Genomic DNA, 26,375 nt, shown 5'->3' with positions numbered 1-26,375 from the left:
CTGTCTTTATCATCAAATCATCAATTTTCAAGTGGTGTAGTAAAAATATCAGCAGAAATCGTCTTCCAAAGGCGATATAATTTTATTAGCATTGAATCTGTAAATAAAAAAATCAAAAGTTAACTGTAAATCTATAAAAAAAGCTACTTACAAATAAAATTTTATCAAAAACTTCTGTTCCCAATGCACCTCAAAATAATAAAAGAATCATTCATTTCATTTCATTTCAATAAATACCTGTAAGTAACAACTTACCTTTTGTGGGAACGCATGATGGTGAAAATTCACAAAACACGAAGATTGCATTTGATATTTTTGGTTTTATGGCATTCAATTGCTTTATAAATATCAATACATAGTATAAAAAAGTCGCTTTCTGTGTCCCTATGTCCCTATGTCCCTTTCTATGCTTCAATCTTTAAAACTTCGCAACAGATTTTGATGCGGTTTTTTTAATAGATAGACTGATTCAAGAGGAAGGTATTAGTATAAAATTTATTAGGTTTTAGACAAAGCGGACGAAGCCGCGGGCGGTAAGCTAGTAAATTTATAAAACACGAAGATTTTTAAAATTGTAACTAATGAACACAACAATATATTATTATACTCTTTGGAACACAATCATTAGATTAACTGTTGATAATGGTGTCTATTTTTACTTAAAATAATAAACATCTACCCTCACTTTAAAAAAAATGTAGTTTATTATTTACACGAAATATATCTTATAGGGAACGGAAGATATGGGTTAAAGAGTTAAATAAATAAATAACATAATTATATTTAAATTATTAATTTTTAACATTGTGTTCAGTAGTGTTAACATGTAAATTGATTTGATTTTTACGAAATCTCATAGATGGCGCTGTTAAAAAATTAACATTATACAACTTACATTCTTTAAGCTATGTTTCTCTTCCCAAGTTACTTAAATGGCATAATTTTTATAGTGTCAATCTAGATATTGTCAAACAACATTTATATATGCGTCATTTGATTATTAATTTCCAATAGTTAACGTGTAATTTGATTTGATTTTTATAACATTTAATAGATGGCGCTGTTACTAATTTGTCTTTATACTACTTAATTCATTAAACTGTTTCTCTGCCCAAATTACGTAAATGACATAGTTTTTATTTTGTAAAGCTAGATAATAGCATTGCTTACTCGAAACCAACATTTAAACATGAGTCTTTAGATTGTACGCTGTCGTAATACACGGAATACGTAAGAAAAATAAAGGTTCACAGCTCCTCCCCCGTACTCCGTAGGTGATAGCTTGATAATATGTAGCCTATAGCCTCACCCGACCTGTTAGTAATATTCATGCAAAATTTGAAGTCAATCTATGCAGTACTTTTCGAGATTAGCTCGGTCAAACTTACAGACAAACAGACAAACAGACAAAAATTCTAAAAACTGTATTTTTGGCTTCTATATCGATTATAGATCATGAATTATGTATTCTTTTAAAAAAATATTCAATGTACAGTTTTGACTTTCCTACGATTTTATTATATGTATAGATTCCTTTTAGAATAATCTTTACAATAAGCCTATGAAGTAAATTAACTTACTGCATTTAAGTGCTTTTGCCTTCTTTTGCAGAAAGTTAGCGGACAAGAATCAGTTCAAATTGTGTTTTTTCTACGTTACGAACTCTTTTTAGTTACCTAATGTAGTGATACCACAGAGTGATACTGTTTTATAATAACAAATAACTTTTAGACCCTAATCATAATGCAATGCCATAATGTGTAATTCTACCATTAATTTTCGTTTTTTTTTCTCAGTTACGAACTGTAGTGATACTGTTTTATAATCTATACTAATACTAGCTTACCGCCCGCGGCTTCGCCCGCTTTCTCTAAAACGATTTGAGGTTTAAACTATCCTATCTCTCAAGTTGGGGATAACGGAAAAGGATCCGTTCAAATTGTGTGCAGTTCATATTATTATTTACACTATCACCTTCATCCACACTCACCTTCCCACAACACACACTTACACAGACACACACACACACACAATCAAATAAAATGTTTAAACATATATAAATTATTTAAACATAATTATTGATGTACTGTATAATTCGTCAAAATAATCTTTTATATGAAAAAGTACTTACTTTTATTATAATATAAATTCAATTTACAATTAATATTAATTAAAATATTTTTAACTAGCGGTGCGCCCCGGCTTCGCCCGTGGTACTAAAAAGTAGCCTATGTCCTTTCTCGGGTATCAAAATATCTCCATACTAAATTTCATGCAAATTGGTTCAGTAGTTTAGGCGTGATTGAGTAACAGACAGACAGACAGACAGAGTTACTTTCATGGATTAGACAGTACTCCAAACATAGAGATAATATGTACTACGACTCCAAACTAGTTTTTTTTGTGTTCTAGAAAACTTTATTACATTTGAATGCTGCGTCAAAAATGCGGCTGACAGTATACGCCGATACGGGATTGCGTTATCCGTTTTAAATCGTAACCGAACGGCTTCACAGAATACTGAATTGACGTCACACTGTACAGTGGTCGGACTGCATAAATATCGGAAGACCTTAGAGCATTTTAATGCTCTAAGCGGAAGACACGTGGAAGACACCCTCTATTATGTCTCCCTCTATATTGTCCTATCACCAGCTATAGATAAAATAACCTAAATCTGAAATTTCAGTTGACGGAATCTTTTAGTTTTTGAGTTATGAATTTTAAGTGAATTTTTTAATACAACAAAATTACTACAGAAGGTTATTTCCATGGACCTAAAAAAAGACGGAAGCCTTTTTATGAACAAAGTGAAGTCACCATAGTAAGCTAGCCATAGTGTAAAGACAATGAACATCCACACACTCTCACCATAGTAAGCTAATCGGCCGCCATTACGTCGTGAGCTACCGACTGATTAAGCGCGTCCTCCGCTAGGAGTAATAGTGTTCTGTGAGCGCGTCATTGTTTCACAAAAAATATGTAAAATGCCGTCTTGTGTGGTTAAATGGTGTCACAACAGTACAGTTATAAATAACAAAATACAGGGGATTACATTCCACAGGTAAGCAAGTTATTTCTTATATGTTTTAACCAAAGGTTTTAACGACAAAATTATTACGGCAAAAAATATATAAAAAATACAGCCGCCATTGTAGTCAGAACAGCTGCTGTTGCCATTGTGTTGCCATTATTTAAAAATGTCAATCTCCCGAAAGTCGGGGAGTTGATGTAAAGTTTAATTTTAAAATTACGATAAAATAACTGGATACAAAAGCTACATTACATCATAGCTGTAATCAATAGGTACTATCAACTTTATTTGCCCGAAATAGTGAAAAAATAAAATTTAATACGAATTGTACCCAAAATTATTAATGTTCTCTTCAGTAAAGTCTAAACCCTCCTGATGTTTGAATTGTTTGAATATTTAGTTTGTTTGTATTTATAGGTTTCCAAGTGCCAATGAGACATGGAAAAACGATTGGATCCAAATAATAAGGAAAAGCAGGAAACAAAATTATTGGAACCCGAGCAAATCAAGCGTTATTTGCAGTAAACATTTTGAAGACAACGATTTATACACTACAAAGGGTGGACTATGTCGTGTTCGTTTATATGGGGTTCCAAAAAAGGTAAAAAATTTTTTATTTATTTTGTTAATGTAAGATACAATTTTTATAATATTAAATCTGTTGTGTGTTAATTTTTAAACTACTGCCTTAAAAAAATATCATATTCTTTTCATGTACAGTATGTTATGTATTAAAAAATCATTATCCTTTTCTATTTAATAAGTAACTGAATCGTTAAAAAATTTGGTCATATATTGCCACTATGTTTAGTGAAATCGACAACCATGTGTTCAGTTTTTTTAATGGTATCATATTTTTTATTTTAGTTTTTGATTGAGCCTACTGCAAGAGAAGATGAAGAATTTAGTTCCCATTCCTTAATAACGGTAAGTAATAAAATAAGTGATTTTAAGTAAGTTTTACTTCTCTGTAAATAAATAAATAAATAAATATATCGGGATATTCAGTTATTCACACACGGCACGATCTGATCCCATACTAAGCTTTCACTTGTGTTATGGAAACCAAATGTCTGATAAACATACATATATAATTTTAAATAAATACTTATACAGATAATTAACACCCAGACACAGGCAAACATCTATATTCATCACAACTATTTGTCCTGGGTGGGAATCGAACCCACAACCAGTGGCTTGGAAGGCAGGGTCACTACCAACCAAGCCAACTGACCAGTCACTCAAATATCTTCCCATTATTATTAACTTACTAGCTGTTGCCCGCAGCTTCGCTTGCGTGGATAAGATAAATTTTCATGGTATAAGTTTTCATCCCATATTTTACCCTTTTAGGGGATGAATTTTCTAAAATCCTTTCTTAGGGGATGCCTACGTTATGACATCTACCTGCATGCCAAATTTCAGCCTGATACGTCCAGTGGTTTAGGCTGTGCGTTGATAGATCACTATATCAGTCACCTTTGAGTTTTATATATATAGATAGATTTATATATATAGATTTATTTTTGTCTAAAATATTTGTTGTTTGATACATAGTAATTTCTTTTAGGATTTATCACCATGTGAAACAAAACCCTCGACCTCTAAGCAGCAAGCATTGTGTTCACCAAAACGAGTTGAAGAGATTACTTCAACTTCAGGGCAGGAATCATTCAGCCAAGACCAAGCTGGCTTCAAAGGCACTACGTCGCCTTCACCACAGCTGGTGGAAATGATACCGACTTCAGGACAGCAAGTGCTAAAAGACGCCGGCTCTTTGCGCAATATTTCGTTCTATCCATTGGTGTGTATAGCTAAATGTAATAATCTATATAAAAATGAAACCCGTTTTCCTTTGTCACTTGGTCACATCACGCGTGAACGGGTGGACCGATTTCGATAATTCTTTTTTTATTATATTCCTTGAAGTACGAGGATGGTTGTTGTGTAGAGTAAACGTAAATATTTACCACGGACGAAGCCGGGGCGGACTGCTAGTCTATACAAATTAAAATAAATCGCAGGAAAGTCAAAACTGTACATTGAATATTTGTTTAAAAGAATACATGGGGCGTGATTGATTCCATAGAAATTGAAGCCAAATATACAGTTTTTAGATTTTTTGTCTGTTTGTCCATATTTATGTTCGGGCTAATCTCAAAAAGTACTGAATGGATTTATTTCAAATTTGGTACAGAGATAGCTTGAGACCTGAGGAAGGACATAGCATAGATTTTATCCCGGAAATCGCACGGGAACGGGAACTATGCTGGTTGTTCTTTGATTGCGAAGGCGAAGCGTTTTTTGATAATCTTTTGTCATATATTTGATGAAATTTAAAACCATTTACCTTCTATTACAGTTATCGACTGAACAATACAACTTGAGAGAGTTATCAGTTGAAATCAACAGTTCAAATGAAACATCAGAGGTAAGTAGCAAAAATTATTGTAACACTTGGAATAGTGGGTGTTGGCGGTCACAGGTCCTAGTCCTGCTCGCTTTGAATTTTTTCATCAATTTATATTTCTTAATTTAATAAGAATAAGATAAAATAGCGTTGTAAATGCTCAAAAATCCCTTGTCTATTAGGTACTACTAGCTGTGCCGCGCGGTTTCACCCGCATTGCTCCTCTCCTGTTGGTGTTAGCGTGATGATATATAGCCTTCCTCGATAAATGAGCTGTCTAACACCGAAATAATTTTTCAAATCGGACAAGTAATTCCTGAGATTAGCGCGTTCAAACAAACAAACTTTTCAGCATTATAATATTAATATTATAGTATAGATTAATCAGAGTTTAGAGTAGATGCTCTCTTAAACTAAAATGTGTGCATCAATTTTATTAATTATACAACTAAGTTGATTTTATATTCCAGATAATAAATTTTTATTTTTATTGTTTTAGGTTCTTGATACATCTGCAGCAGTCACAACTAACCTGGAGGAATCATTGACTGTACTATATTCACCTAGAAAACGACGGTTAAAGAAAACTATTATAAAGATGAAAATGGAAATGGAGAACAAAAACAAAAAAATAAGATTATTGAATCAAAAAGTCAGACGTCTTAAAAATCGTAATGAATCGTTAAAAGATGTTTTAAAAACTTTGAAGGAAGATAATTATGTAGGTACAGGTCTATTAAATAAGATAAAATGGTGATGTAGTAGCTGTAAATCGCTTATACTTCAATAGAAAGACACTTAGAAAACGGATTAAATACACACCAACTGTAAAAAAGTTTTGTATACCTTTGAACTATTGTCAAAGGCATATGATTACATGAGAGAAACTTTCAATATGTGTCTACCTCATAGAAAAACACTACCCTAATGGTCCCATATTAAGAGAGAATTGTTTTTTTAAGGTCCATGGTTTCGCCGTCTTGTTTTTGTTACGCCGCATATTTTATTGTTTTGACAAATGACACTGCCAAATTGACACACTACCTACCTACTTAGCGCGATTCAATTCACGTACAACATATCTACGAAAGAAATACATAAAATCATTTATTTATGTTTTAACAATAACATGTAAATAATAACCATTAATAGGGTAATTTATTTAATTATCTTTTTACGAAAAAGCAACTCATCACACATCACATCTCATAATTCAAGAAATAATTAGTTTCGGTCAAGTAAAATTTCAGATTAAGGATAGGAAAATAGCCAACCACAAAAAAATTGACGACTCTAAATTCGACGTCCGATAAAATACTGTTTGACATGAATTATAAATCATTCCGTTTATTTTTGAAGTGAATGAAACTTCTTTATATCGGGGTTGGACAAAAATTTAGTGTAACACTTTTTCGTTACGCGTGACATTTTTCCGTTACGCGCCATTTTTTTCTTATCCCTACCACGCGTGATTCGACATATTTCTGTAAAGTTGCTTAATATAGTAAATTATTTTTTGAAAAATAAGGTCATGAAGAAGTTTCACTTCTTACGTGTGTACACACATTTTATTTTTTCTCTGAACTACCTAGGCACCTATATTTTTACCTAAAAACCTACCATGGCCCATGCTCACATGACAGCTCAGGCTGCGCAGTGCAGGGCTTCGCAACCGACTGTATTGGCGGGTAGCTAAATATACTTATGGAAATATTTTCTTCCAACTATAAATAAAATAAATTAATGTTCTGTCTCGAACTTCAGAATTATCTAACTCTCGGCCCGCATTTAGTTATCGTGGTAAACATTTTGCAAAGTTTAAACTAACATTAAATGTTATACATTTTAATTTACGAGTTTTATTCTTGTTTACAATTTATTTTAAATTATTATTTTTGTTATAGGTGGAAAATGACATGGACAACTTCGTTAAGTATAAATTAGTTAGGGGCAAACTTAAACTCAAGAAAGGCGTAGTGCCTCATAAGTTTGCTTGTCAAGAACGATCAGTTGAAGAACCTGAGCGCTCTTCTGTGAAAATGTTTAATATTGAAGAAACACATATTAAGGTCGAATACAGTCCTCAAGATCAAGATATTATTATGAATGATCCTTTGGAAGATGTGACAAGAGGTGAAAACTTAAGGAGTACAACAGCGACAGAAGATAGTTTAAAAATGAAACACAAAGAGATTCAAGTAAATTTAACGAACAAAGTATATCTAAATAAAAGTACTGAGACCGAAGATAAGTATTTCCATGTGACATCTATGGATTAAATGAAAGACATAATCGAGAAAAAGAATTGACTGAAGCTGCAATGCAAGCACTATAACATGGTCAGGATATAAAACGTGTAATACCATGAAATACTTGTTATGCTTAACTCTGGATGGTCTTATTCAGTTTATTTCCGGGATATGGAGGAGGAGCACCTGAATTATCATTTTTGAAGACTGTGGCCCATATGCTAACTAAAAATAGTTTAGTTATGGCTGATCGAGGTTTCAAGAATGTAGCATAACTTTAGCAGTAGAAAGAATGCACCTTAATACAACCACCTAGTGTCAGCTCTAAGATGACTCCAACTAAAAGTGAAGTAATAGAAAGGAAAATACAGTGCGACACAAAAGAGATGACAAAAAATGAGGGCGCCACCGTCGCTCATATAGCAACACTGATACTGCGACGCAAGCAATCTTGATACTATAGAATAAAAATCAAAAAAATAAAAAGTAATAAATACCTCGATTTAAAGTTGTTTCATTCATCATCGTGTAAATTTAAGACAAAAATACATTAGTATTTTAAATGACCTACCTAGGTCAAATTTTACTTAAATGTATTTGGAATTAGTTTATAGAAATCGGTCAAGCCATTTAGATTGCAGAGGCGTACATAGAATCAAACATACGAACAAACAAACATACATACATACAGCTCAAACCTAAGGCTCAAACACATTAGGTACGCTCCTTCTGGGTCCGTCAGGTAAAAAAAACAAGGTGATTTGAAAACTACATATTTTTATTTATTTTTTGTAGATATTCTCCTTCATTTTTACTCCCTTGCTCCACTATCCTGCGTACTGTGCTTTCAGAAACCCCTATAACAAACGAATTAAGATGAATAAAATCAAATAGTACATTTAACATATTTATTTAGTAGCTTAAAACTATTTTTTTTTATGTCGGAGGCCAAGACTCACTTTGGATCCCTGCGTCCACTCTAGTAAGTAGCAAGTAAGGATTCATAGATAGCTGTACGAAAATAGTTATCACTATACTATTTAAGGCTGGTTGGATTGGATATAACTTCTTGACTCAAATTGTGCTGGTCGCACTATAAAAACTAGTTTTTGTTTACATACAAATAACCTCAAATTAAATTTCAAAAACGTAATAATCGCCATAGATACGTACATTAAACACTCGTCACTAATGGAATATTCTATTTTACGTAGTACTGAGCAAAAATAAATAGAATCTCACCGGTATAATCTGCTGTACGTCTGTAAACGTTTTCCAAATATTTTTCTCGTTTTTCAGCTTGAAATTATGAGAAACACCGAATGAAAACTTTATATATGGCATCACGGACACCGCTACGTTTAACCTTTTTCATGATTTCTCCTTTTTTTAGTAAATTTCTTGTTTAAAATTACAATTTTATCTCAACTTCACCAAATAAACAACACATTTTTATTCAACTTGACAGCTGCATTGATAATTCAGGGTTGCCAGATAATGAAAAAAAATTAGTTCCAAATTAATTAATTTCATCTCTTTTATGTCGCACTGTATATATTGTCGAGAGAGACATTGGCAAATTAAGGAGCTTTGGACTCTATAGGCCACATGCAAATGTAGATCTTGAACAAGTTGATTTATTAAAAATCAATCTGTTTTGTTGTTGATGTCAGCGCAATTCTTGTATAAATGTATATTTCTACGAACAGGTTTAAACATTTCTTTAAACAGCTCTTTATATCATTATTGCGTTGCATATTATTTTGTAAATATAAATAATTTTCAATTTCTCTGGTCTGTTAAACTGTCTACAAAAACCGGACGCACGTTCTAGTAAAACCTTGCAAGCCAAGTATTTATTTATTTAACACACAGAACCTAAGAGCAATTAACCTATAGAGTTCTTATATTAAGACAGAACAAAATACATATTTTCTAATCTACTTACTCTTAGTCAATAACAGCATAAGCCAGATTGAGATAGCGATAGAGTATCTGCACTGTCTTCAAACGTAGCGCGCCGGCAGTCAGTTTGTTTTCCAACCAGCTGGTGGGCTCAGTGCGTCAAGTGTTTTTAACGAAATATTTAGAAAATATAAAGTGTACAGTGTTTCTTTTTATTTGTCAGTGTGCTAAAATAACTATTGTATGTTTAGCAACCGGCTATCACTAGTCGAATGGGAGTTTTGGATAAAAACAATGTAAAAATATCTTTCCATCGGTAAGTGATTTTCAGCAAATTGATAAATATTTATGTTTTAAACCTATTTGAAGGTTTTATCAAGCACTTTTTTGTAATTTTATGTTGTAACTGTAACATTTACCCACTTTATGGGGTTGTGGAATATAAAATAATGAAATAATTTTTAAAAAACGTCACAATAATATCACGTTTGGCATTTTGTTTACCACCGTAGTGTTGTAACACATCTAGCGTATATTATCGATTTATGAAAAAAAATCTATTTCATATTAACGTTGATTTATTTATTTTGTTTCATAAATCAGATTTATATGTAGTTGTTGTTGCAAATAATAGATGTAAATTTTTTACCGCAGGAAAATAAAACATACCACGTGGTTGTTTTATTTGCCCTATGTGTTTTAGTTTTCGTTTGTTGTTTATTAATTTCTCTTTCAGATTATTAATAAATTCATTTTGTTTTAGATTTCCAGAGCTAAATAAAAATGGGTATAAAACGTGAGACATGAGTTGATTGGACGCCGCCACAATTTGCAATATTGTGTTCACTGCATTTCGAGCCTACGTGTTATCAAGATGGATACTCTAGAAGAATTGTGCAATGACGCTTACGTTTTTTTTGTTCCTGTAGATAATAAATACATTTGATAAAAGAGAGTGCATTTTTATTTTGAAATTTTTTACACATAAGTTACCTACTTTAAATGTGTAACTATGTGAAAATTAAACGGTTGATTAAATGACAGTTCTCATAGATGAGAAACTACTATTGAAATACATACTTAATATACATGCGTTTTCAAAGAAAAACCCGCATAGTTCCCATTCCTGTTGGATTTACGGGATCAAAAGTAATTTTTCCAAATTTCATTGTAATCGGTTTAGTAGTATTCGCGTGAAAGAGTAACAAACATCCATCCTCACAAACTTTCGATTTATTAGTAGGATGTTAGGAAAATGTTTTCATTAAGACTGTCCTTTTATTAACTTGTTAAAATGCTGCATGATTCCTTCATGCTGACTGTGCCTTTCTCCTGACTCCTTTAACTTTATCATCATTTCCTTCTTTATTTTAAATTACATTTCAAGTTTTAAAATTTCTTTTATAATGTACTAACTTTCCGCCCGCGTTTTTAAAGAAAATCCTGCACAGTTCCCGTTCACGTGGGATTTCCGGGATAAAACCTAACCTATGTGTGTATGTACAAAATTTCATTGTAATCGGTTCCGCAGTGAAAGAGTAACATCCCTTCTCACATAATTTCGCATTTATTATATACGTAGGATTAAACAAATAATGTATTCAACTGAAATTAATTATAAGTTTTGTTTTTTTTATTATTTCACGAAACCGTAAATGCAAAATACATTCACGATTTTATCGATTGAAGCACATCCCATCACTATCACCTTCTATCTATCTAAATACGTACCTATAGTAAAAATGGTGCCATGACTATGTTGAAACGTAGCTTGTTGTCTATAGCTGTCTCATTCTTTCATACGACGTTTTGTGCGCAGAAAAATATTCGAGTCGGTTGTCAACTGTCAAACCTTATTTCCATATTTATTCATTATTTAGAGCGTGTTGTTCGGTATTAGAGTGGAAAAATGATAGCAGACGAAATAATATCAGCAATCGAGGCATTTCATACCATCGGTAAGTCTTATTTTAATTTATTTTAAATATATTTTATGTTACAACTTCGCTTGTCGTAATTTGTCAAAAATTTATAAAAATATTAAGTCAAAATGAACCTTAATCCATAAGAAATAAGTACTAATATAGATTGAACAGCAAACAAGACTTTCTGGAATATTATTGAAATAAACAAACGAATGTCGGATTAGTGATGCATGTGGCGCATATCGACAGTATCGATACTTTAGAAAAGACAAACATTTTAAATATTAAATTTTATTCTATTTTTCCTTAGCTTTCATTTGTCCTATTTATTTATAGATTTTCGAAAGAGCCTAATTTAAAAGAGAAATGGATAATAAATGCAACGTGACGAGTTAACTGGATGCCGAACAGCAATAAGCAGTCTAACAAAGGCCACCGATACATCAAACCTACGGCAGTTCCAAGATTTAAAATAATGCATATTTTCTGTTTGTTTTGTAAATATAGATTTATACTATTCTATTCCGTTTTTTATTTAAATATAATAATATGAAAAGACGTACTTAGTAGTTATAAACATACTCCAAAATGTGACACATTATCCTATACTCATATAATAGAAAGAAAAAAAAAATGCACAAAAATATATTTATTTGTGAATTATCGATAACAAGGCTGACATCCCTTAGAGCATAGCATCAGGTTAATGTCAAGTTAATGTCATTAATTTAGAGTGACACAAATTTCAACCTTATCTTTATGTGTAGAGGTTCAAAGTTATATGTATTGAAAACCAACGCCATCTGTTGTGGAATAGCTGAATGTTTTCGAATTTGGAATTTCTGAGCAAAGAGAAACAAAACAGCTAATATAACTAGGGATGTTATACTAAAATAAACCGTAACTTGGTTCGTTAGGGTACATATTGAAATGCTGAATTTATAACCTAAGTCAGTTTTTACTCAAATTAAGCTGTCCAATCAAAGGCATAGTTTACTTGTAGTGTACTGTATAACTATCGGTTTAAATGTGTGGGTTTGGCGACACTGGTTTTCATACTAATGATGACATTATAGCACTTCTATTATATGTTCTTACTGTTCTGTGATTTAACACTATTGTGCAGGAAGACAAGAACATAAAATATCAATATAACAATGCATAAAAACCACAAAGGGCAGCCTTGTCACTGTGCAGTGATCTATGCCAGGCAACCACGGGGAGAAAGGCAAAGAAGCGAAATACATATTTTTTGAAGCAAAATAAAAACAATTATTTGATTATTATGTAGAAGTTTTATTGAAAAAGTCGCAGTCATTGATTGATTGTTTAATACCACTTGCACTCATATTTGAACAAATATACGCAAATCCATGAACATGCACACAAATGAGTTATAACATAATATTTGCCATCGCACTCCGCACATAAAAAGGTACATAAAACAAATTTATTAATTTTACATTTGCAAACTGATTCGTGCATGCATGCTTGCAGGAGATGTGTAGCTCGGGCATTACTTGATATTTATTGTCATTAAATCACAAATGGGAAAAGCGCGGGAAACTTCGAATGAGGCGGGAGCGTGTTTTAAATTTTAATTTTAAATTAAACTTAATTTTATGATCAGAGGAGTAATTTGTTGTAAATATTATAGTATTTAGTGTAAATAGTTATAGTTTTATATTATATTGGTAAGTTTTATTGTTAATATTATTTTTAATAGGTACCTATGTAAATTGTATATTTCAATTGAGTCTCCTTCATAGAAATCTATGAAGGATCCTCCTGATCCTTTGAATGAGGGATCAGGTCTGGGACCTGGTCCCTCCGTCGCTAGCTATGTAACAATATGTAGCAATGATGATAATTTCGATAAAGATCTACTTGATTGGGAACAAGAAGGTAATAGAAAAAGGAAGCGTGGTAAAAATATAAATACTATTAATAGCCTAGAGAATTTAGATAGTGGTCGCCAGAGTGTTAACTCTAATAGCAACTCTATATCCGCTAAGGAAAATGTTTCAATTGATTTACAGCCTAATTCTTTAATTAGAAATATATATACTGAACATGACTCTTATCCATTTGTTGTTCATGTACAAAGATGTGAATCATCACCTGGTGATGGTTCTACGTTGCATCCAATTACATTTGGCAATTTTTTGAAAAAAAAAAAAAATAGTTTTAAAAATATTGTAGCAGGCAGTGTCAAAAGAATAGGCAGGAATAGATGCGTTGTTGCTTTTTCAACTGCTCATGATGCTAACACATTTATTAATAAAGCCTTAGAAACATTCAATCTAAGAGCAAAAATACCATCCTTCCATGTTTCTCGGATAGGCTTAGTAAGAGGCATTCCATCAGAATGGTCTCCGGAAGAAATTAAAGAAAATATAGTTGTTCCTAATGGATGTGGCTCTATAATAAAAGTACGCAGAATTAATTATAAAGTTATTATTGATGGTACAGTTACATGGAAGCCTTCACAATCTGTAATATTAACTTTTGATGGGCAAACACTCCCGTCAAGAATATTTATTTGTTATAATTCTTTACCTGTAGAGCTATATATATTTCCAACCATTCAGTGTTATAATTGCTGTAGGTATGGTCACACAAAATCAATTTGTAGATCCAAGCCCCGTTGCTATAAATGCGGGCAAGATCATAGTGGTGAAACTTGCAATGTTGAAGAGGATGGTGCATCATGTATAATGTGTTCTGGTTTACATTTTGCAAATAATAAAAACTGTCCTGAATATAATCGTCAGAAACTAATTAAACTTACTATGGCTCAGAAGAACTTGTCATATGGAGAGGCACTTAAATTACACCCACAGGTAAAAAAACCTTATGCCGAAGTGCTTAACAATTCAACATTGCAAGTCTCACCAAAGCATAGTTTACAAAATTCAAATATAAATACATCTCATAAAAAGACTGTTTTTAAAAAACAACGTTCGCCACCAAAAAGTAGCCAAGGCTATGATAGAGCTGCTCATGAAGCTTTAATTAAAGAATGTCAAATGCCTACACCTGACAATGGGTGTGCCTACAAGATATCTCCATCTAATGATACTCAAAATGGTGCTATAATGGAAATTTTACTCGCTTTAATCAATTTATTACAACAAAGTAAGACATTAAGACCGTCCAACGTTGCTTTACTTAATAAAATTATTAATAACACAATAAAAAACAATGGCTTCGAACATAATACATTGGAATTGCAGGAGCATTCTTCCTAAAAAATCTGAATTAATTCATATCATTAATAAATATACTCCATTAGTACTCTCACTAAACGAGACTTGGTTAAAATCATAACTATTTAAATTTTCGTATTCCCGGTTACATTTGTTTGAGGGATGATAGAACTGACGGATACGGCGGTGTTGCAATTTTAGTTAAAAATACTCTTACTTTCAAAAAATTACAACTTTTCCAACATACCGATAAAAGTTTCAATATTGTCGGAATAAGACTTAATAATACGATTTCCATTGTTTCCATTTATATTCCTCAGTTTTCGAATTTAATTAAGCATGATATACAACATATTTTTTCCACACTTGAAGAACCCTATATTATCTTAGGTGATTTTAATTGCCATCACCAATCTTGGGGATGTAGTATATCGACTTCAAATGGAGTACAATTACTAGAGCTGATCGACAATAACAATTTATGTGTAATAAATTCAGGGGAGCCGACACGACGCACTCATGTGAATGAGAACTTAAGTGCAGTAGATCTCAATTTGTACATCGGATGTAGCTTCATGTTCATCTTGGAGTCCCTTACCGTATACGTTTAGTAGTGACCATTTTCCTATTTTAATTACTTTGCCGTTCAAAAATAATCGAAATTATAAACAAAGTTCACGTTTCAAATATAGACTGCAAAATATAGATTGGGACAAATATAAAAATACAATTGAAAATGAAGTAAGGAAACTTCCTGATGTAAATATCACTAATGGAATAAAATGCTCGGAAGCGTTGGCAAAAACGATTTTGCAAGTTGCTGAGGAGTTATTCCCCGTTAAATCGACCTCAAACACGCTCATGTCTTCTCCACCTTGGTGGGATAAGGATTGTACAGAAGCGATAAAGAAACGAAAACTGGAAGAAAAGAGATATGCTGAGAATATGTCCACGGAGAATTACAATAATCTGATTGCTACAATAAAGACAACACGATCACTACTCAAGAGAAAAAAACAAGAAGGGTGGAAATCTATTTGCACATCCATTTCACCGAATACTTGTCCCTCTCAAGTGTGGAAAAATTTAAAACGCTTCAGGTCAGCATTTGCTGAGCAACCATATAGATTTCCAGAGTCATTGGCTCATGATTTTATGCAAAATATAGCTCCCAATACAGTTCCAGAGAATAATATATTAAACGTCTTATTCACGGTCCATCTTGACGTACGTCCCGCCAAGGTCATACACGATGCACGACGCAAAACGACCGTGAATAGTATTGACGTACGTCAATAATTATTATTATTACGTTGCTGGATGTGCACGACCAATTTTTCATCCAGCAAGCACCCCCACCACCGCGAACGTCGTGCAGATGGACAGTGAATAGGCTTGCTGTACAGCAGATCAGTGTTGCCAACAGAAATTAATGTAAATACTTGGAAACGTGGCCTATTGATATGATTTTTTTGTGATAACTTAGTAGTTAGTTTAGTTTTGTGATAACGTAGTGAGTACATGAGCAAGCAAGAAACAGTTATTTTATATTTTTATGTACACAGGAAATACCCAATTATCATTACTTTTGGATCAACCTAGTACACATGGACAGTTTATATTCAGAAGTTATTATTTTAAAAGAACTCCAAGGCGAATTGTTGAATAACAAAGATTTTATGCAAAAGTCCACTGCAGAAAAATGGCAATTTATTTTAAAAAAATGTCCTAACGAATTTGTTTGTTTAAAAAAAATGATTAGCTATATTATACTCTCTGTTCCCGCCACTTCAGCATTTACTGAAAGAGTCTTTTCGGTCATGAATGTGAAGTGGCGGGAAGAGAGAAACCGAGCTTCATTAAAAATTAATTAAAAATGAGCTCTTGAAATAAATTTAGATTTGGAATGTTTGGATTCATATAATTCATTTAAAAATAATGAAAAATTCTTAGGTACTGCAAAAAGTACAAAAAAACACATTTTTAAAAATATTTATTTACTCTTTATACATCCAGCACAGTGGATTTCTGGTGGTTTCAGAGGTCTCTTCTGGTGGGTAGCTTGATACTTCGGTGGCAACACTGGCAGCCTTGAGCTGACGTACAGCGGGGATGGACCGTGAATATGCGTCGTGCATCGTGTATGACCTTGGCGGGACGTACGTCAAGATGGACCGTGAATAAGACGCTTTACCCGTGACTTCTGTTTCATTTGATCACAACTACTTTCGCATTGATTCCTTTTTTTCTCTATATGAGTTGAAAGGAGTACTGTCAAATGTAAAGGATTCCACCCCCGGCCTGGATGGTATACCTTATTCTTTCTTAAAAAACCTCGGAGATACTGCATTACAATACTATCTTGACATAATAAATAATATAATGATTTCCGGAAATATTCCATCCGAGTGGAAGACACAAGAAATTATACCTATACTCAAACCAAATAAACTAGCTGACGAGCTCTCATCCTATAGACCGGTAGCTTTGTCATGCGTTTTATTAAAGGTAGCAGAACATTTGGTGAAAAATCGTTTAGAGTGGCACATCGAGCATCACGATTACCTATCAAACAGTCAGTTTGGTTTAGAAAAGCAAAAAGTACAATAGACAGCATAGGCATTCTCACAACAGACATACGTTTAGCCTTCTCGAACAACAAGTACTTAGTAGCTACTTTTCTTGATATTTCATCTGCCTATGATAATGTAATTATATCTATCCTCAATCAAAAACTTTTTAAATTAAATGTTCCTTGTATACTAATCAATTTCATAATAAACTTATTAGTGGACAGAACTATATGTTTAAATTTAAATGAATCAGAAAACATTTCACGTAAGATTCACAAAGGACTTCCGCAAGGTTCTGTACTTAGTCCTCTGCTGTATAACATTTATACTTATGATTTGGAAAAGACACTGAATGATACTGTGAAAATTCTGCAATATGCCGATGATATTGTTATGTATAGTGTAAATAATAGCTTAGAAGAAGCATGCAATTGTTTAAATAACAATCTAAACAAACTTAGTATGTGGCTTAAAGATAATGGTCTTGACTTGTCAGTAGAAAAAAGCTCTGTTGTAGTTTTTTCTCGAAAGAGATCTTTGCCTCAAGTAGATGTAAGCTATAATGGTAGTATTTTTACCATTAAAAATGAAGCAAAATTTTTAGGAATAACATTAGATAGTAAGGGCCGGTATTTCAGTTGTCACTGATCTTAGGAATAAATACTAAGTGAAGCTTAATTTCAAAATAGCGTATTTCAATCCTGACTTAGTCTGAATCTACGCCTTAGTGCTGCCCTAAGCGTCAAAATAATTATAATGACATATTTCTTGATCTTAAAGTGCGCCTCAAGCAATTTGTTGACGAAATAATTAATAATAGTGTAAATTTCGATTGGTAGGTAACCAAAAAGAATTACTTTGTGTCTTTGTAAGTATTTTCACTGTTTATTTTAAGTGGATTTTATAATTAAGCTAAATTGTTACCTAACCTAAAAATATTTTCAAAAATCGTTGTAAATTAGTATTAAAGTAATTTAATAAAGATATTTAATTTGATTTTTAAAACAAAACGTAAGGATTCGTTTTCTGTTTCAGAAAACTATGGATACATCCAAAAAAAGAAGCCCTAACTTCACAAGTAGTGAGTTGGAGGTTCTACAAAAAATATGTATAAAATATTTTAAAATTATTGAAAATAAAAAGAGTGATGCGGTATCCTGGCAAGCAAAACAAGCGCAATGGAATAAGATTGCATTAGAATTTAATTCCCAGAACACCACAAACAGGTATTTATAATGTTATTTTGCATTTCTAATACTAAGCATACACTAATAATAAATAGGTATATGTATTTATTTTCTTTTAAGCAATGGATTATTTCTAATCTAGGTGCAGCAAAGTATTAAAAAAGAAATGGGAAAATATGAAAAAAACTGTCAAAGATAAAGTCGCTGGCCATAGGAAACATGCCATGGGTACTGGAGGAGGACCACCATTACCAGATCTGAAAATGGAACCCTGGGAGGAAGAAATCTTAATGCACATAAAACTGACAGCTGTAGGCCTTCCACCAGTATTTGATGATGACAATCAAGATGGTACATATCCTATAAAAGCTTAATTATTTTATTGCAACAATGAATTCAATCTACTTTCATATAATTTATTATGCTTGTTGTTTTTTTTTGTTTTATATAGAAATACAAGTCATAGAAGTTGGTGGGTTTGACCCTCTGATTGAGGCTGTTGCTGTAGAACCTTCAGACACAGACACAGACACATTAAAGGTGCATATTGATTGATATTAGATAAATGTTACAATAACGTCCTTAACATATACTTTGATGAATTAATTTGCATTGTTTTGCATTCTAATATGCGGTCCCTTAATATTTCTAATTTTAATTTTTAGGTTAATGACAGTTTGCAAACGGGAGAAACTCAAGCTGACCATCCCAGGAAAGATATAACCTTTACAAAAAATTGGGCTACGTACACTCCAGCTATGTTGCGAAGTCCCTTGACAGAGAGATTACAGGTACTTATATGACTATCCCTTTATATGAAGCTTTTTTCTATAATATTTTCAATGTACAGACTTTAATTATTACTTTTTTATTATGTGCATAGATAAGATGTGTGACATTATGTACCCCACTCCACAGGTGTATGCATGTATTTGTTTTTTTAATGAACAATATTGTATTATAGGATAAACAAGCTACAACCGAAGTGAGGCGTGCCCGTAAAAGAACATACACTGGCACTACCACAAACAAAACATGGACTGAATTAGGGGAGGTGAAAACAAAGGTAGCCCATTTGAAGGCCAAAAAATTGGAAAACGACATAAAGTTGCAAGATGTCCTTTTGGAAGAAGGTAAACTAAGATGTGAAAAAATTAAATTAGAAATTGAACTGCTTAAACTGCAATTAATCAACAAAAGCTCACAATAAACATACAAAGGAGAATGACCACGGGAGGTATCAGTAAAATTTTAGTTGTGCCACGTATTCATGATATTGTTAATTCCTATTTGTATTTATAATGATCATATCGTCGCTGGAAAGGCTAAAGTACTAAAGCGCCAAAATACCTAAAGTGCGTTTTTTATATGGTTGAGTTGGGTTTTTTCTTCTCTATACAATGGTCTAGGTCTTTTAGCAATCTGAGCATTAATTATGGAGATAATGGCGCTTTAGCAGTGGCATTTTTCGTTTTTGTCGATGCGTCTATTTTACTTACCTAAAGAAAATAAAATAATTTTTTATTGTTATTGTTGGTTAGTTTTTTTTTTCTCACTGCCATGTGTCCTTCAAGGTAAGATTGAAACCTAAAGTGCGTCATTCAGTTAATTGTTGTCGTTTAAGTATTATTGACTTGCCGCAAATGGTAACGAAAAGTTCGTTTAGTAAATTTGCCTTACGAGAAAATTGATGAACGTACTTTGCTATTACTACTATTACACAAAAAGATGTCCTGCTATTCGGGACAGAGACAAATCCAAGAAATCAAAGATCAAAAGTAAGGTTAATTAAATTAGTTGATGTCTTTAAATTCAGTTCTTACGTTTAAGTTACAATGACTAAAACTGTATTCTTCTTTATATTAGTTGTATGTGGCATATTAGTTGTTTTTCTTTTCTTAAATATCAATGGATGTTAGTGATTAATATTTATGCTTTACTGTGTCTGAATATGTTTATGGAGATAAGCGCTTTTGGCTCACGTAGTTTACAGAGCATTTATACTAAAGCGACACTATCTTCGAAAATACAACAGTAATACGCATTATGTTTATTTTAAATGGTAGATAGAATTTTTATAAAGATTTTTTGCCTTCAGCATTATTACATCGGAATACAAGAAAAAAAGTTATGCCTGTTTGAACAGAAAAAAAAACTTTAAGTCGCTCTCCTGTAAAATGCACTTTTGGCGCTTTAGTAATTTAGCCTTTCCAGTGACGATATGTATCACTACTAAGTCTTAACTATACCGGATAAATTGAAATAATAGTAAAAGTTTGTGTTTTGAAACATGTAAGAGCAACTATGGAGTTTCTTGCCGGTTCTTCTCCATAGATACTGCTTTCCGAATCGGTGGTAAATGTTAAAAATAATTATGTAATGACGATTCGAAAGTGCTACTAAATAGTAGTCTAATTGAATTAATGAATGTTTGAGTTTGAGTTTGTATGACCACGGATGGAATTGGTAAAATACTAGTTGTGTCACATGTTCGTGATATTGTTAATTTTTATTTGTATTTATAATGATCATATTTATCACTATTAAGTCAAAAGTTTTTGTTTTGATACATATATCTATCTCTCTTGCAAGCGTCCTGCGTCATGTGTCATTGTATTCTATTCGACGCATTGTTTGACGTTATTTATTTTGAAATAATGTATATTACGATTTACTTTTCACATTTGTCTTGTAAATTAAAATATTATGTACCTATATAATAAATGTAAAACTTAACTTGTTTTATTTTTATTGTCGCGAACTGCGGCTTATTTACATAAAAACTTTAATCGTTTCTAAAAGTACTAACATCAAGCTTTAAATTGAGCTATATTTCATCTTGACACAATAAGTTTGATTGCGATACCAAGTGCCATAGTCACTTGGGCAATCTCCTTTAATTTTTGTTTTAATTAAAAATATATTTCCAGTCTTTATTTATGTTGTAGTTGGTGGTGTGCAATTAGACCACTAAAGTCTACAGACAATAATGATGCAATAAGTTTTGGCAACTCTTAAAGGCATGAAAATAAAATAATTTACATATTTATAAGAAAATAATTTTAATGATAAAAATACATTATGGGGTTTTTATCTTCCATATATTCCTTAATGCTGTAATAGGCTCTCTGAACTAATACGTTTTTTTACATAATTTTTAAATTTAGCACTACTAACTCATATATCATATAGATAATAAAAGTGGCAACGCCACAACATTTAATTTAAATTTTCAAAATATCTTAATAAATTTGTCATAACCCCCATATTGTTGTCTTGATTTATAGTATCAACTGGTACTTCGTTACCAAATGTAACAGCTGCTTCTATTTCCTCTGGCAAGTGAGGAGGTTCTGGCTCATTAAAGTCTATAGCAATATTGTGAAGTATTGCAGATACCACACAAATGCATTGAACTTTCTTAATATCTAAGCGAATACCCAATGATAAAACGGGAAATCTGCGCTTTAGAACTCCAAATGCCCTCTCTATACAGTTCCGAGTCCTTATTTGTGCCTCATTGTATATATTCTCCCTATCAGTTGTAGGTTGATGTATTGGTATTACACAATAATTAGAAATAGGATATCCGCTATCACCAAGAAGTAAACTGTTTGCAAATATTCCATCTTCAAAACTTTTTTTTATGCTGGAATTTGCAAATATTCTTGCATCATGCACAGAACCTGGCCACCTTGCAACAACATTAGTAAATTTTAACTCTGCATTACATATAGCCTGAACATTCATTGAAAAAAAATTTTTTCTGTTTCTGAATAACTCTGGTTCATTTCCACCTGAAAAAAAAAATCATATTATATTACAGTGTTCCTGCCCTGTTATTAGGGTGAGGAATGATGGAATGATAGCCTGCATTGTATGCATATATTATGCCTCCTTTATAACTGAACTTTGGCACTCGGATGTTTCCTGCAATTGGTTTTTTCTCTGTTAATGACAAACAAAATATTAATATGAATAATACCTGGAGATTCAATTTTGACATGCGTACAGTCAATAGCTCCAATAACATTAGGAAATCTTGCAATTTCATAAAATTTTTGTTTAGTATCTGCTAATTCTTGTGCAGTACATGGCATTCGGATATACAATGCTCTTAATTTTGCCAAGGCTTGTAGAACCGTCCAAACATGACTTCCAGCGGTTGTTTTATGGATTCCAATAAAGTCCCCAGCCGACACTAGGAAATTATTGGTGGCTAAAAACCGCAGTGTTAATAATAACTTGTCCCTACTTTCAACAGCACGATTCCTGAAATATATTAAATTTATTAATACCTACTCTGGGAGTATGACAAGGAGTATATAATTAATAATATGACAAATTGGTGTATTATTAATTGTTGAAGGTTGTTGTACATAAGTTAATTGTTTGTTTTCTTATTTCTTTATGTATAAAATCTACACTACTACACAGTGCCACAGACTTATGACAAACCTATATAATGAATCAAATCAAATGTAATCGACGATTTGTAATACTTACCAATTGGTTTTAGATGTTATATCAGGTACAATATGGTTGAGTACAATATTTGCACTTCTTTTGGTCAACCTAAATCGATGAAAAAATTCGTTTTCGTCCCATTTATTAAAATTGTCGACACGATTTCGATAAACTCTTGATTTTCGTGGACGGATAAGATGTTCAACAAAAGAAAAAACTTCTTCATCATCGCTACTACTGCTACTGCTACTGCTGATAGAACTCGAGAACATTCGTAACGTAAATTCCATTACGTTAATCCAGAAATAATGTACTTATTAAACACAGATTTTTAAAAAGTAAGGTTATAAAATTTTATAGAACTGTCAATTGTGACGTTACATTGATATGAACTTCGCCTATTACACATAATGTTGCCAATTTATATGACAACAAATGTTTTAGGCTGGCTTAGTTAAGCTTCACTTACAATTGAACTGTAATACGCAAAGACTATTTATGTGAAGCTTATACTTTATGTATAGCTTGGCTAAGGGTGACACGTAAGTGACAACTGAAATACCGGCCCTAAATTAACAGGAATACCTCACATTGATTTTGTATCGGCTAAATGTGAGCGTATTTTAAATATAATAAGGTGCTTATCTGGCGTGTGGTGGGGGGCACACCCTTTTTGTCTCAAACTAATTTACAATGCTCTAATAAGAAGCAGTCTAGATTACGGAATGTTTTTGTTCGAAGGTGGTAACGTTAGTGCCTTTAGAAAACTTGATAAGATTCAAGCGAAGGCCATTCGAATAGTTGTTGGAGCTATGAAATCTAGTCCCAATAACGCACTTCAAGTTGAGTGTTGTGACGCTCCGCTTCATCTAAGACGACAGTTTTTATCCGATAGATTTCTTTTCCGAGCGCTGCAATTTTCCAACCATCCCTTATTTCATAAATTGAAGGACTTGAATAAATATATATTAACATCTACGTATTGGCGCTCTAAAAAAGTTCCATGTCTGATCGAAAGTTTCCGTAGAGTCACATCCATTACAACACGTATACATCGATCTCCACGCTTATCATTGTTTAGTCACAGTTATGATAATTTGTTAACATATCCAGACATTAAGTACGATATAGGAATCATCAAGAATGATCCTCTAGCCAATCTTAATTTTAATACAAAAGTAAATAAGGAATGGAAAGATTGGAACCTCATTTTTACTGATGCATCTAAGACGTCTTTGTCTGGGTGCACTGGAATAGGCATATACCATACACAATACAAGATTATTCAAAAAATAAAATTACCACCTCAAGCATCAGTATTTACTGGTGAATGTTTGGGCATTTTGAAAGCAATTGAATATATATTATTAGCGAAGTTAGCACGAACTGTTATTTTTACTGATTCTAAAAGTTCTTTACAAAGTCTTGAAAAATATCCATTTCATAATAAGCCATTTTACCCTTTCATTTTTGAAATTAGAAACAAATTAACACTTTGTAAAAATAAAAATTTAACAATAGTTTTTGCATGGATACCCAGTCACACCGGTATAAAAGGCAATGAAAAGGCAGACGCCTTAGCAAAAGATGCCATTGATAGTGGTGATATGTTTCCATATATCAATTATTGCCACGATCTTGGTAACCTTCCTAAAGTTTACCTCCATGATACCTGGACTAAACTTTGGGAAAGTAGCGGAATGCAAAAGGGAAAACGTTTCTATTCTCTTCAACCACGGATTCCAATGAAGCCTTGGTTTAATAAAACCAAAGGAAGTAAATTAGCTACAAGTATAATCATTCGTATGCGACTTGGACATGTTTGTACTCCTCAACATCTTACTAAAATTAGCGTATTAGATAATGAAATGTGTGAGTGTACTCTAGATGTGGGCAACCTGAATCACTTATTTTTTGCTTGCCCACTGTACGACCATTCCTCTTTGTATTTATCTCTTGAATCACTTGGTGTACCCTTTCCTATTTCTATTAATTGTCTCTTGCTCAATCCTGCCAAATATTTTGAAGCCATTGCCAGATTTATCACTCGAAATAATATAAAGTTGTAAATATTTTTCATTTTTTTATCTTTTTATTTCAGTAAGAATGCAGTATGTTTATTTTTAAAATAGAATTGTTTAGTTTTTGACTTAATTATAATTTTTATTTAATAGATTAGTGTTATTTAATATATCTAGATTAGTATTTAAGATTGTATATTGCTACTTCTCTGATTATGCGCGTGCGTGAATTTTCTGTAATAACTAATAATTGTAAAAATTTATGTTTCCCTACCTTTTAAAACTTGACACTGGCAAATAGTTTAGTCTTGTTGCCATGATAAACGAAAAAAAAAAAAAAATCACAAATGTCAATTGTCATTGTCATTTGCTAACCGTTACTATATTAGTTAATATGTATATAGTCTATGGTTATTAGGTACTTGCGTGGTACTTGCTCTGTGGAAGTGGTGGAATACATTAACATTATACAAATACTACGTGTGGCAGTGCTGTGCCGATTCGATTATTTATCTAATCGATTAATCGATTATGAGAACCAAGATAATCGATTATTAATCGATTATCTTGTTCGAAATAAAAATTGTTACATTGTCTTACCTCCAGATTACAAAAATGAAACAAAACTGAATTAAATCACATATTTATTTAAAATAAAACTACTAGATATTAAAAATCAAACAAATACATCAATAATTCCCAATCTGTGACCAGTTAGCATTTAAAAAATGATGTAATCTAGATGCTTTGGCAGAAGGCTGTTCCGTCTTAAATTTGTCAACTGACCTCTTGTCCTTGCAAGTGGAGGTAATTCTAAGTATTGTCGTAATGTTATTATGTTTTCAGTTGAAGATGTAGATGTTGCAATAAAATTTGATTTCTTTCGCTCAAAATGATCCCAGATCGATAGTTTTGCAGTTACTTGCTCAAGTTGTTGTGGTTGTGTAATTACTAGCTCACTAGTCCCTTGAGTGCTGTTTCTGAGATAAATTAGTTCTTCAAGACAACGTTGTTGGGCATTTGTTGCATTACTGTCCGTACCGAAACCGAGTTTTTTAAAACGTGGATCCAGCAGACAAGCTATTGCCACATGTTTGTTGTGTAGGGTTACCATAACTTAAATGGCTTACTCCCAATCGATTGTATTGAAATGATAATCGATTGCAAACGATCATCTTGATAATCGATTAATCGATTAATGATAATCGATTCCGCACACCACTAACGTGTGGTAACCACAGCCACATAGCAAGTAATATACGTCTTGTACTTGTGTCTTGTGTCTTGTAAAGTTGTAATACCCTTTCAGTTGTTCACGGGCGTCGGTCAAGTTTGATAGTCTTTATTGTTATTTCTGTTCATATTGTTCGGTGTTCCTGTGTTCATATGCAT

General features: G+C 32.4%; 3 protein-coding genes and 1 long non-coding RNA gene across 6 annotated transcripts; 2 read left to right on the top strand and 2 right to left on the bottom strand.

Moving 5' to 3' along the window:
• The first annotated feature begins 2,779 nt into the window (after positions 1 to 2,779).
• LOC123702288 lies at positions 2,780 to 8,060 on the top strand. Of its 3 annotated transcripts, none has more exons than XM_045650002.1 (8): positions 2,780 to 2,920; positions 2,956 to 3,064; positions 3,452 to 3,635; positions 3,902 to 3,961; positions 4,608 to 4,841; positions 5,400 to 5,468; positions 5,947 to 6,172; positions 7,352 to 7,489. In XM_045650002.1, exons 2-8 carry the CDS (start codon positions 2,988 to 2,990, stop codon positions 7,360 to 7,362), a joined length of 861 nt encoding a protein of 286 aa, XP_045505958.1. In that variant the 5' UTR covers positions 2,780 to 2,920; positions 2,956 to 2,987; the 3' UTR covers positions 7,363 to 7,489. The 3 variants fall into 3 exon arrangements, with proteins under 3 accessions (XP_045505958.1, XP_045505956.1, XP_045505957.1); XM_045650000.1 differs by having other exon boundaries at positions 2,791 to 2,920; positions 5,947 to 6,168; positions 7,352 to 8,060; XM_045650001.1 differs by lacking the exons at positions 2,780 to 2,920; positions 2,956 to 3,064 and having other exon boundaries at positions 3,474 to 3,634; positions 3,900 to 3,961; positions 5,947 to 6,168; positions 7,352 to 8,060.
• Positions 8,061 to 8,456: 396 nt separating this feature from the next.
• LOC123702304 lies at positions 8,457 to 9,102 on the bottom strand. The gene is made up of 2 exons (XR_006752848.1): positions 8,939 to 9,102; positions 8,457 to 8,553 (listed from the first exon to the last, which is right to left on the bottom strand). It is a non-coding gene; the product is annotated as an uncharacterized LOC123702304 (long non-coding RNA).
• Positions 9,103 to 18,382: 9,280 nt separating this feature from the next.
• On the top strand, positions 18,383 to 19,771 carry LOC123702298. Its single transcript, XM_045650013.1, has 5 exons — positions 18,383 to 18,534; positions 18,638 to 18,846; positions 18,947 to 19,035; positions 19,161 to 19,286; positions 19,460 to 19,771. The coding sequence occupies exons 2-5, from the start codon at positions 18,672 to 18,674 to the stop codon at positions 19,703 to 19,705; spliced, it is 636 nt and encodes a 211-aa protein (XP_045505969.1). The 5' UTR covers positions 18,383 to 18,534; positions 18,638 to 18,671; the 3' UTR covers positions 19,706 to 19,771.
• Positions 19,772 to 21,685: 1,914 nt separating this feature from the next.
• Positions 21,686 to 23,188, bottom strand: LOC123702296 (putative nuclease HARBI1). The gene is made up of 3 exons (XM_045650011.1): positions 23,002 to 23,188; positions 22,481 to 22,767; positions 21,686 to 22,292 (listed from the first exon to the last, which is right to left on the bottom strand). Exons 2-3 carry the CDS (start codon positions 22,593 to 22,595, stop codon positions 21,715 to 21,717), a joined length of 693 nt encoding a protein of 230 aa, XP_045505967.1. The 5' UTR covers positions 22,596 to 22,767; positions 23,002 to 23,188; the 3' UTR covers positions 21,686 to 21,714.
• Between the last annotated feature and the right edge of the window lie 3,187 nt (positions 23,189 to 26,375).

Source organism: Colias croceus, chromosome 23 (genome assembly GCF_905220415.1).
Source record: "Colias croceus chromosome 23, ilColCroc2.1".
Lineage (NCBI taxonomy): Eukaryota > Metazoa > Arthropoda > Insecta > Lepidoptera > Pieridae > Colias > Colias croceus.
This window is presented reverse-complemented; position numbering and strand designations above follow the sequence as displayed.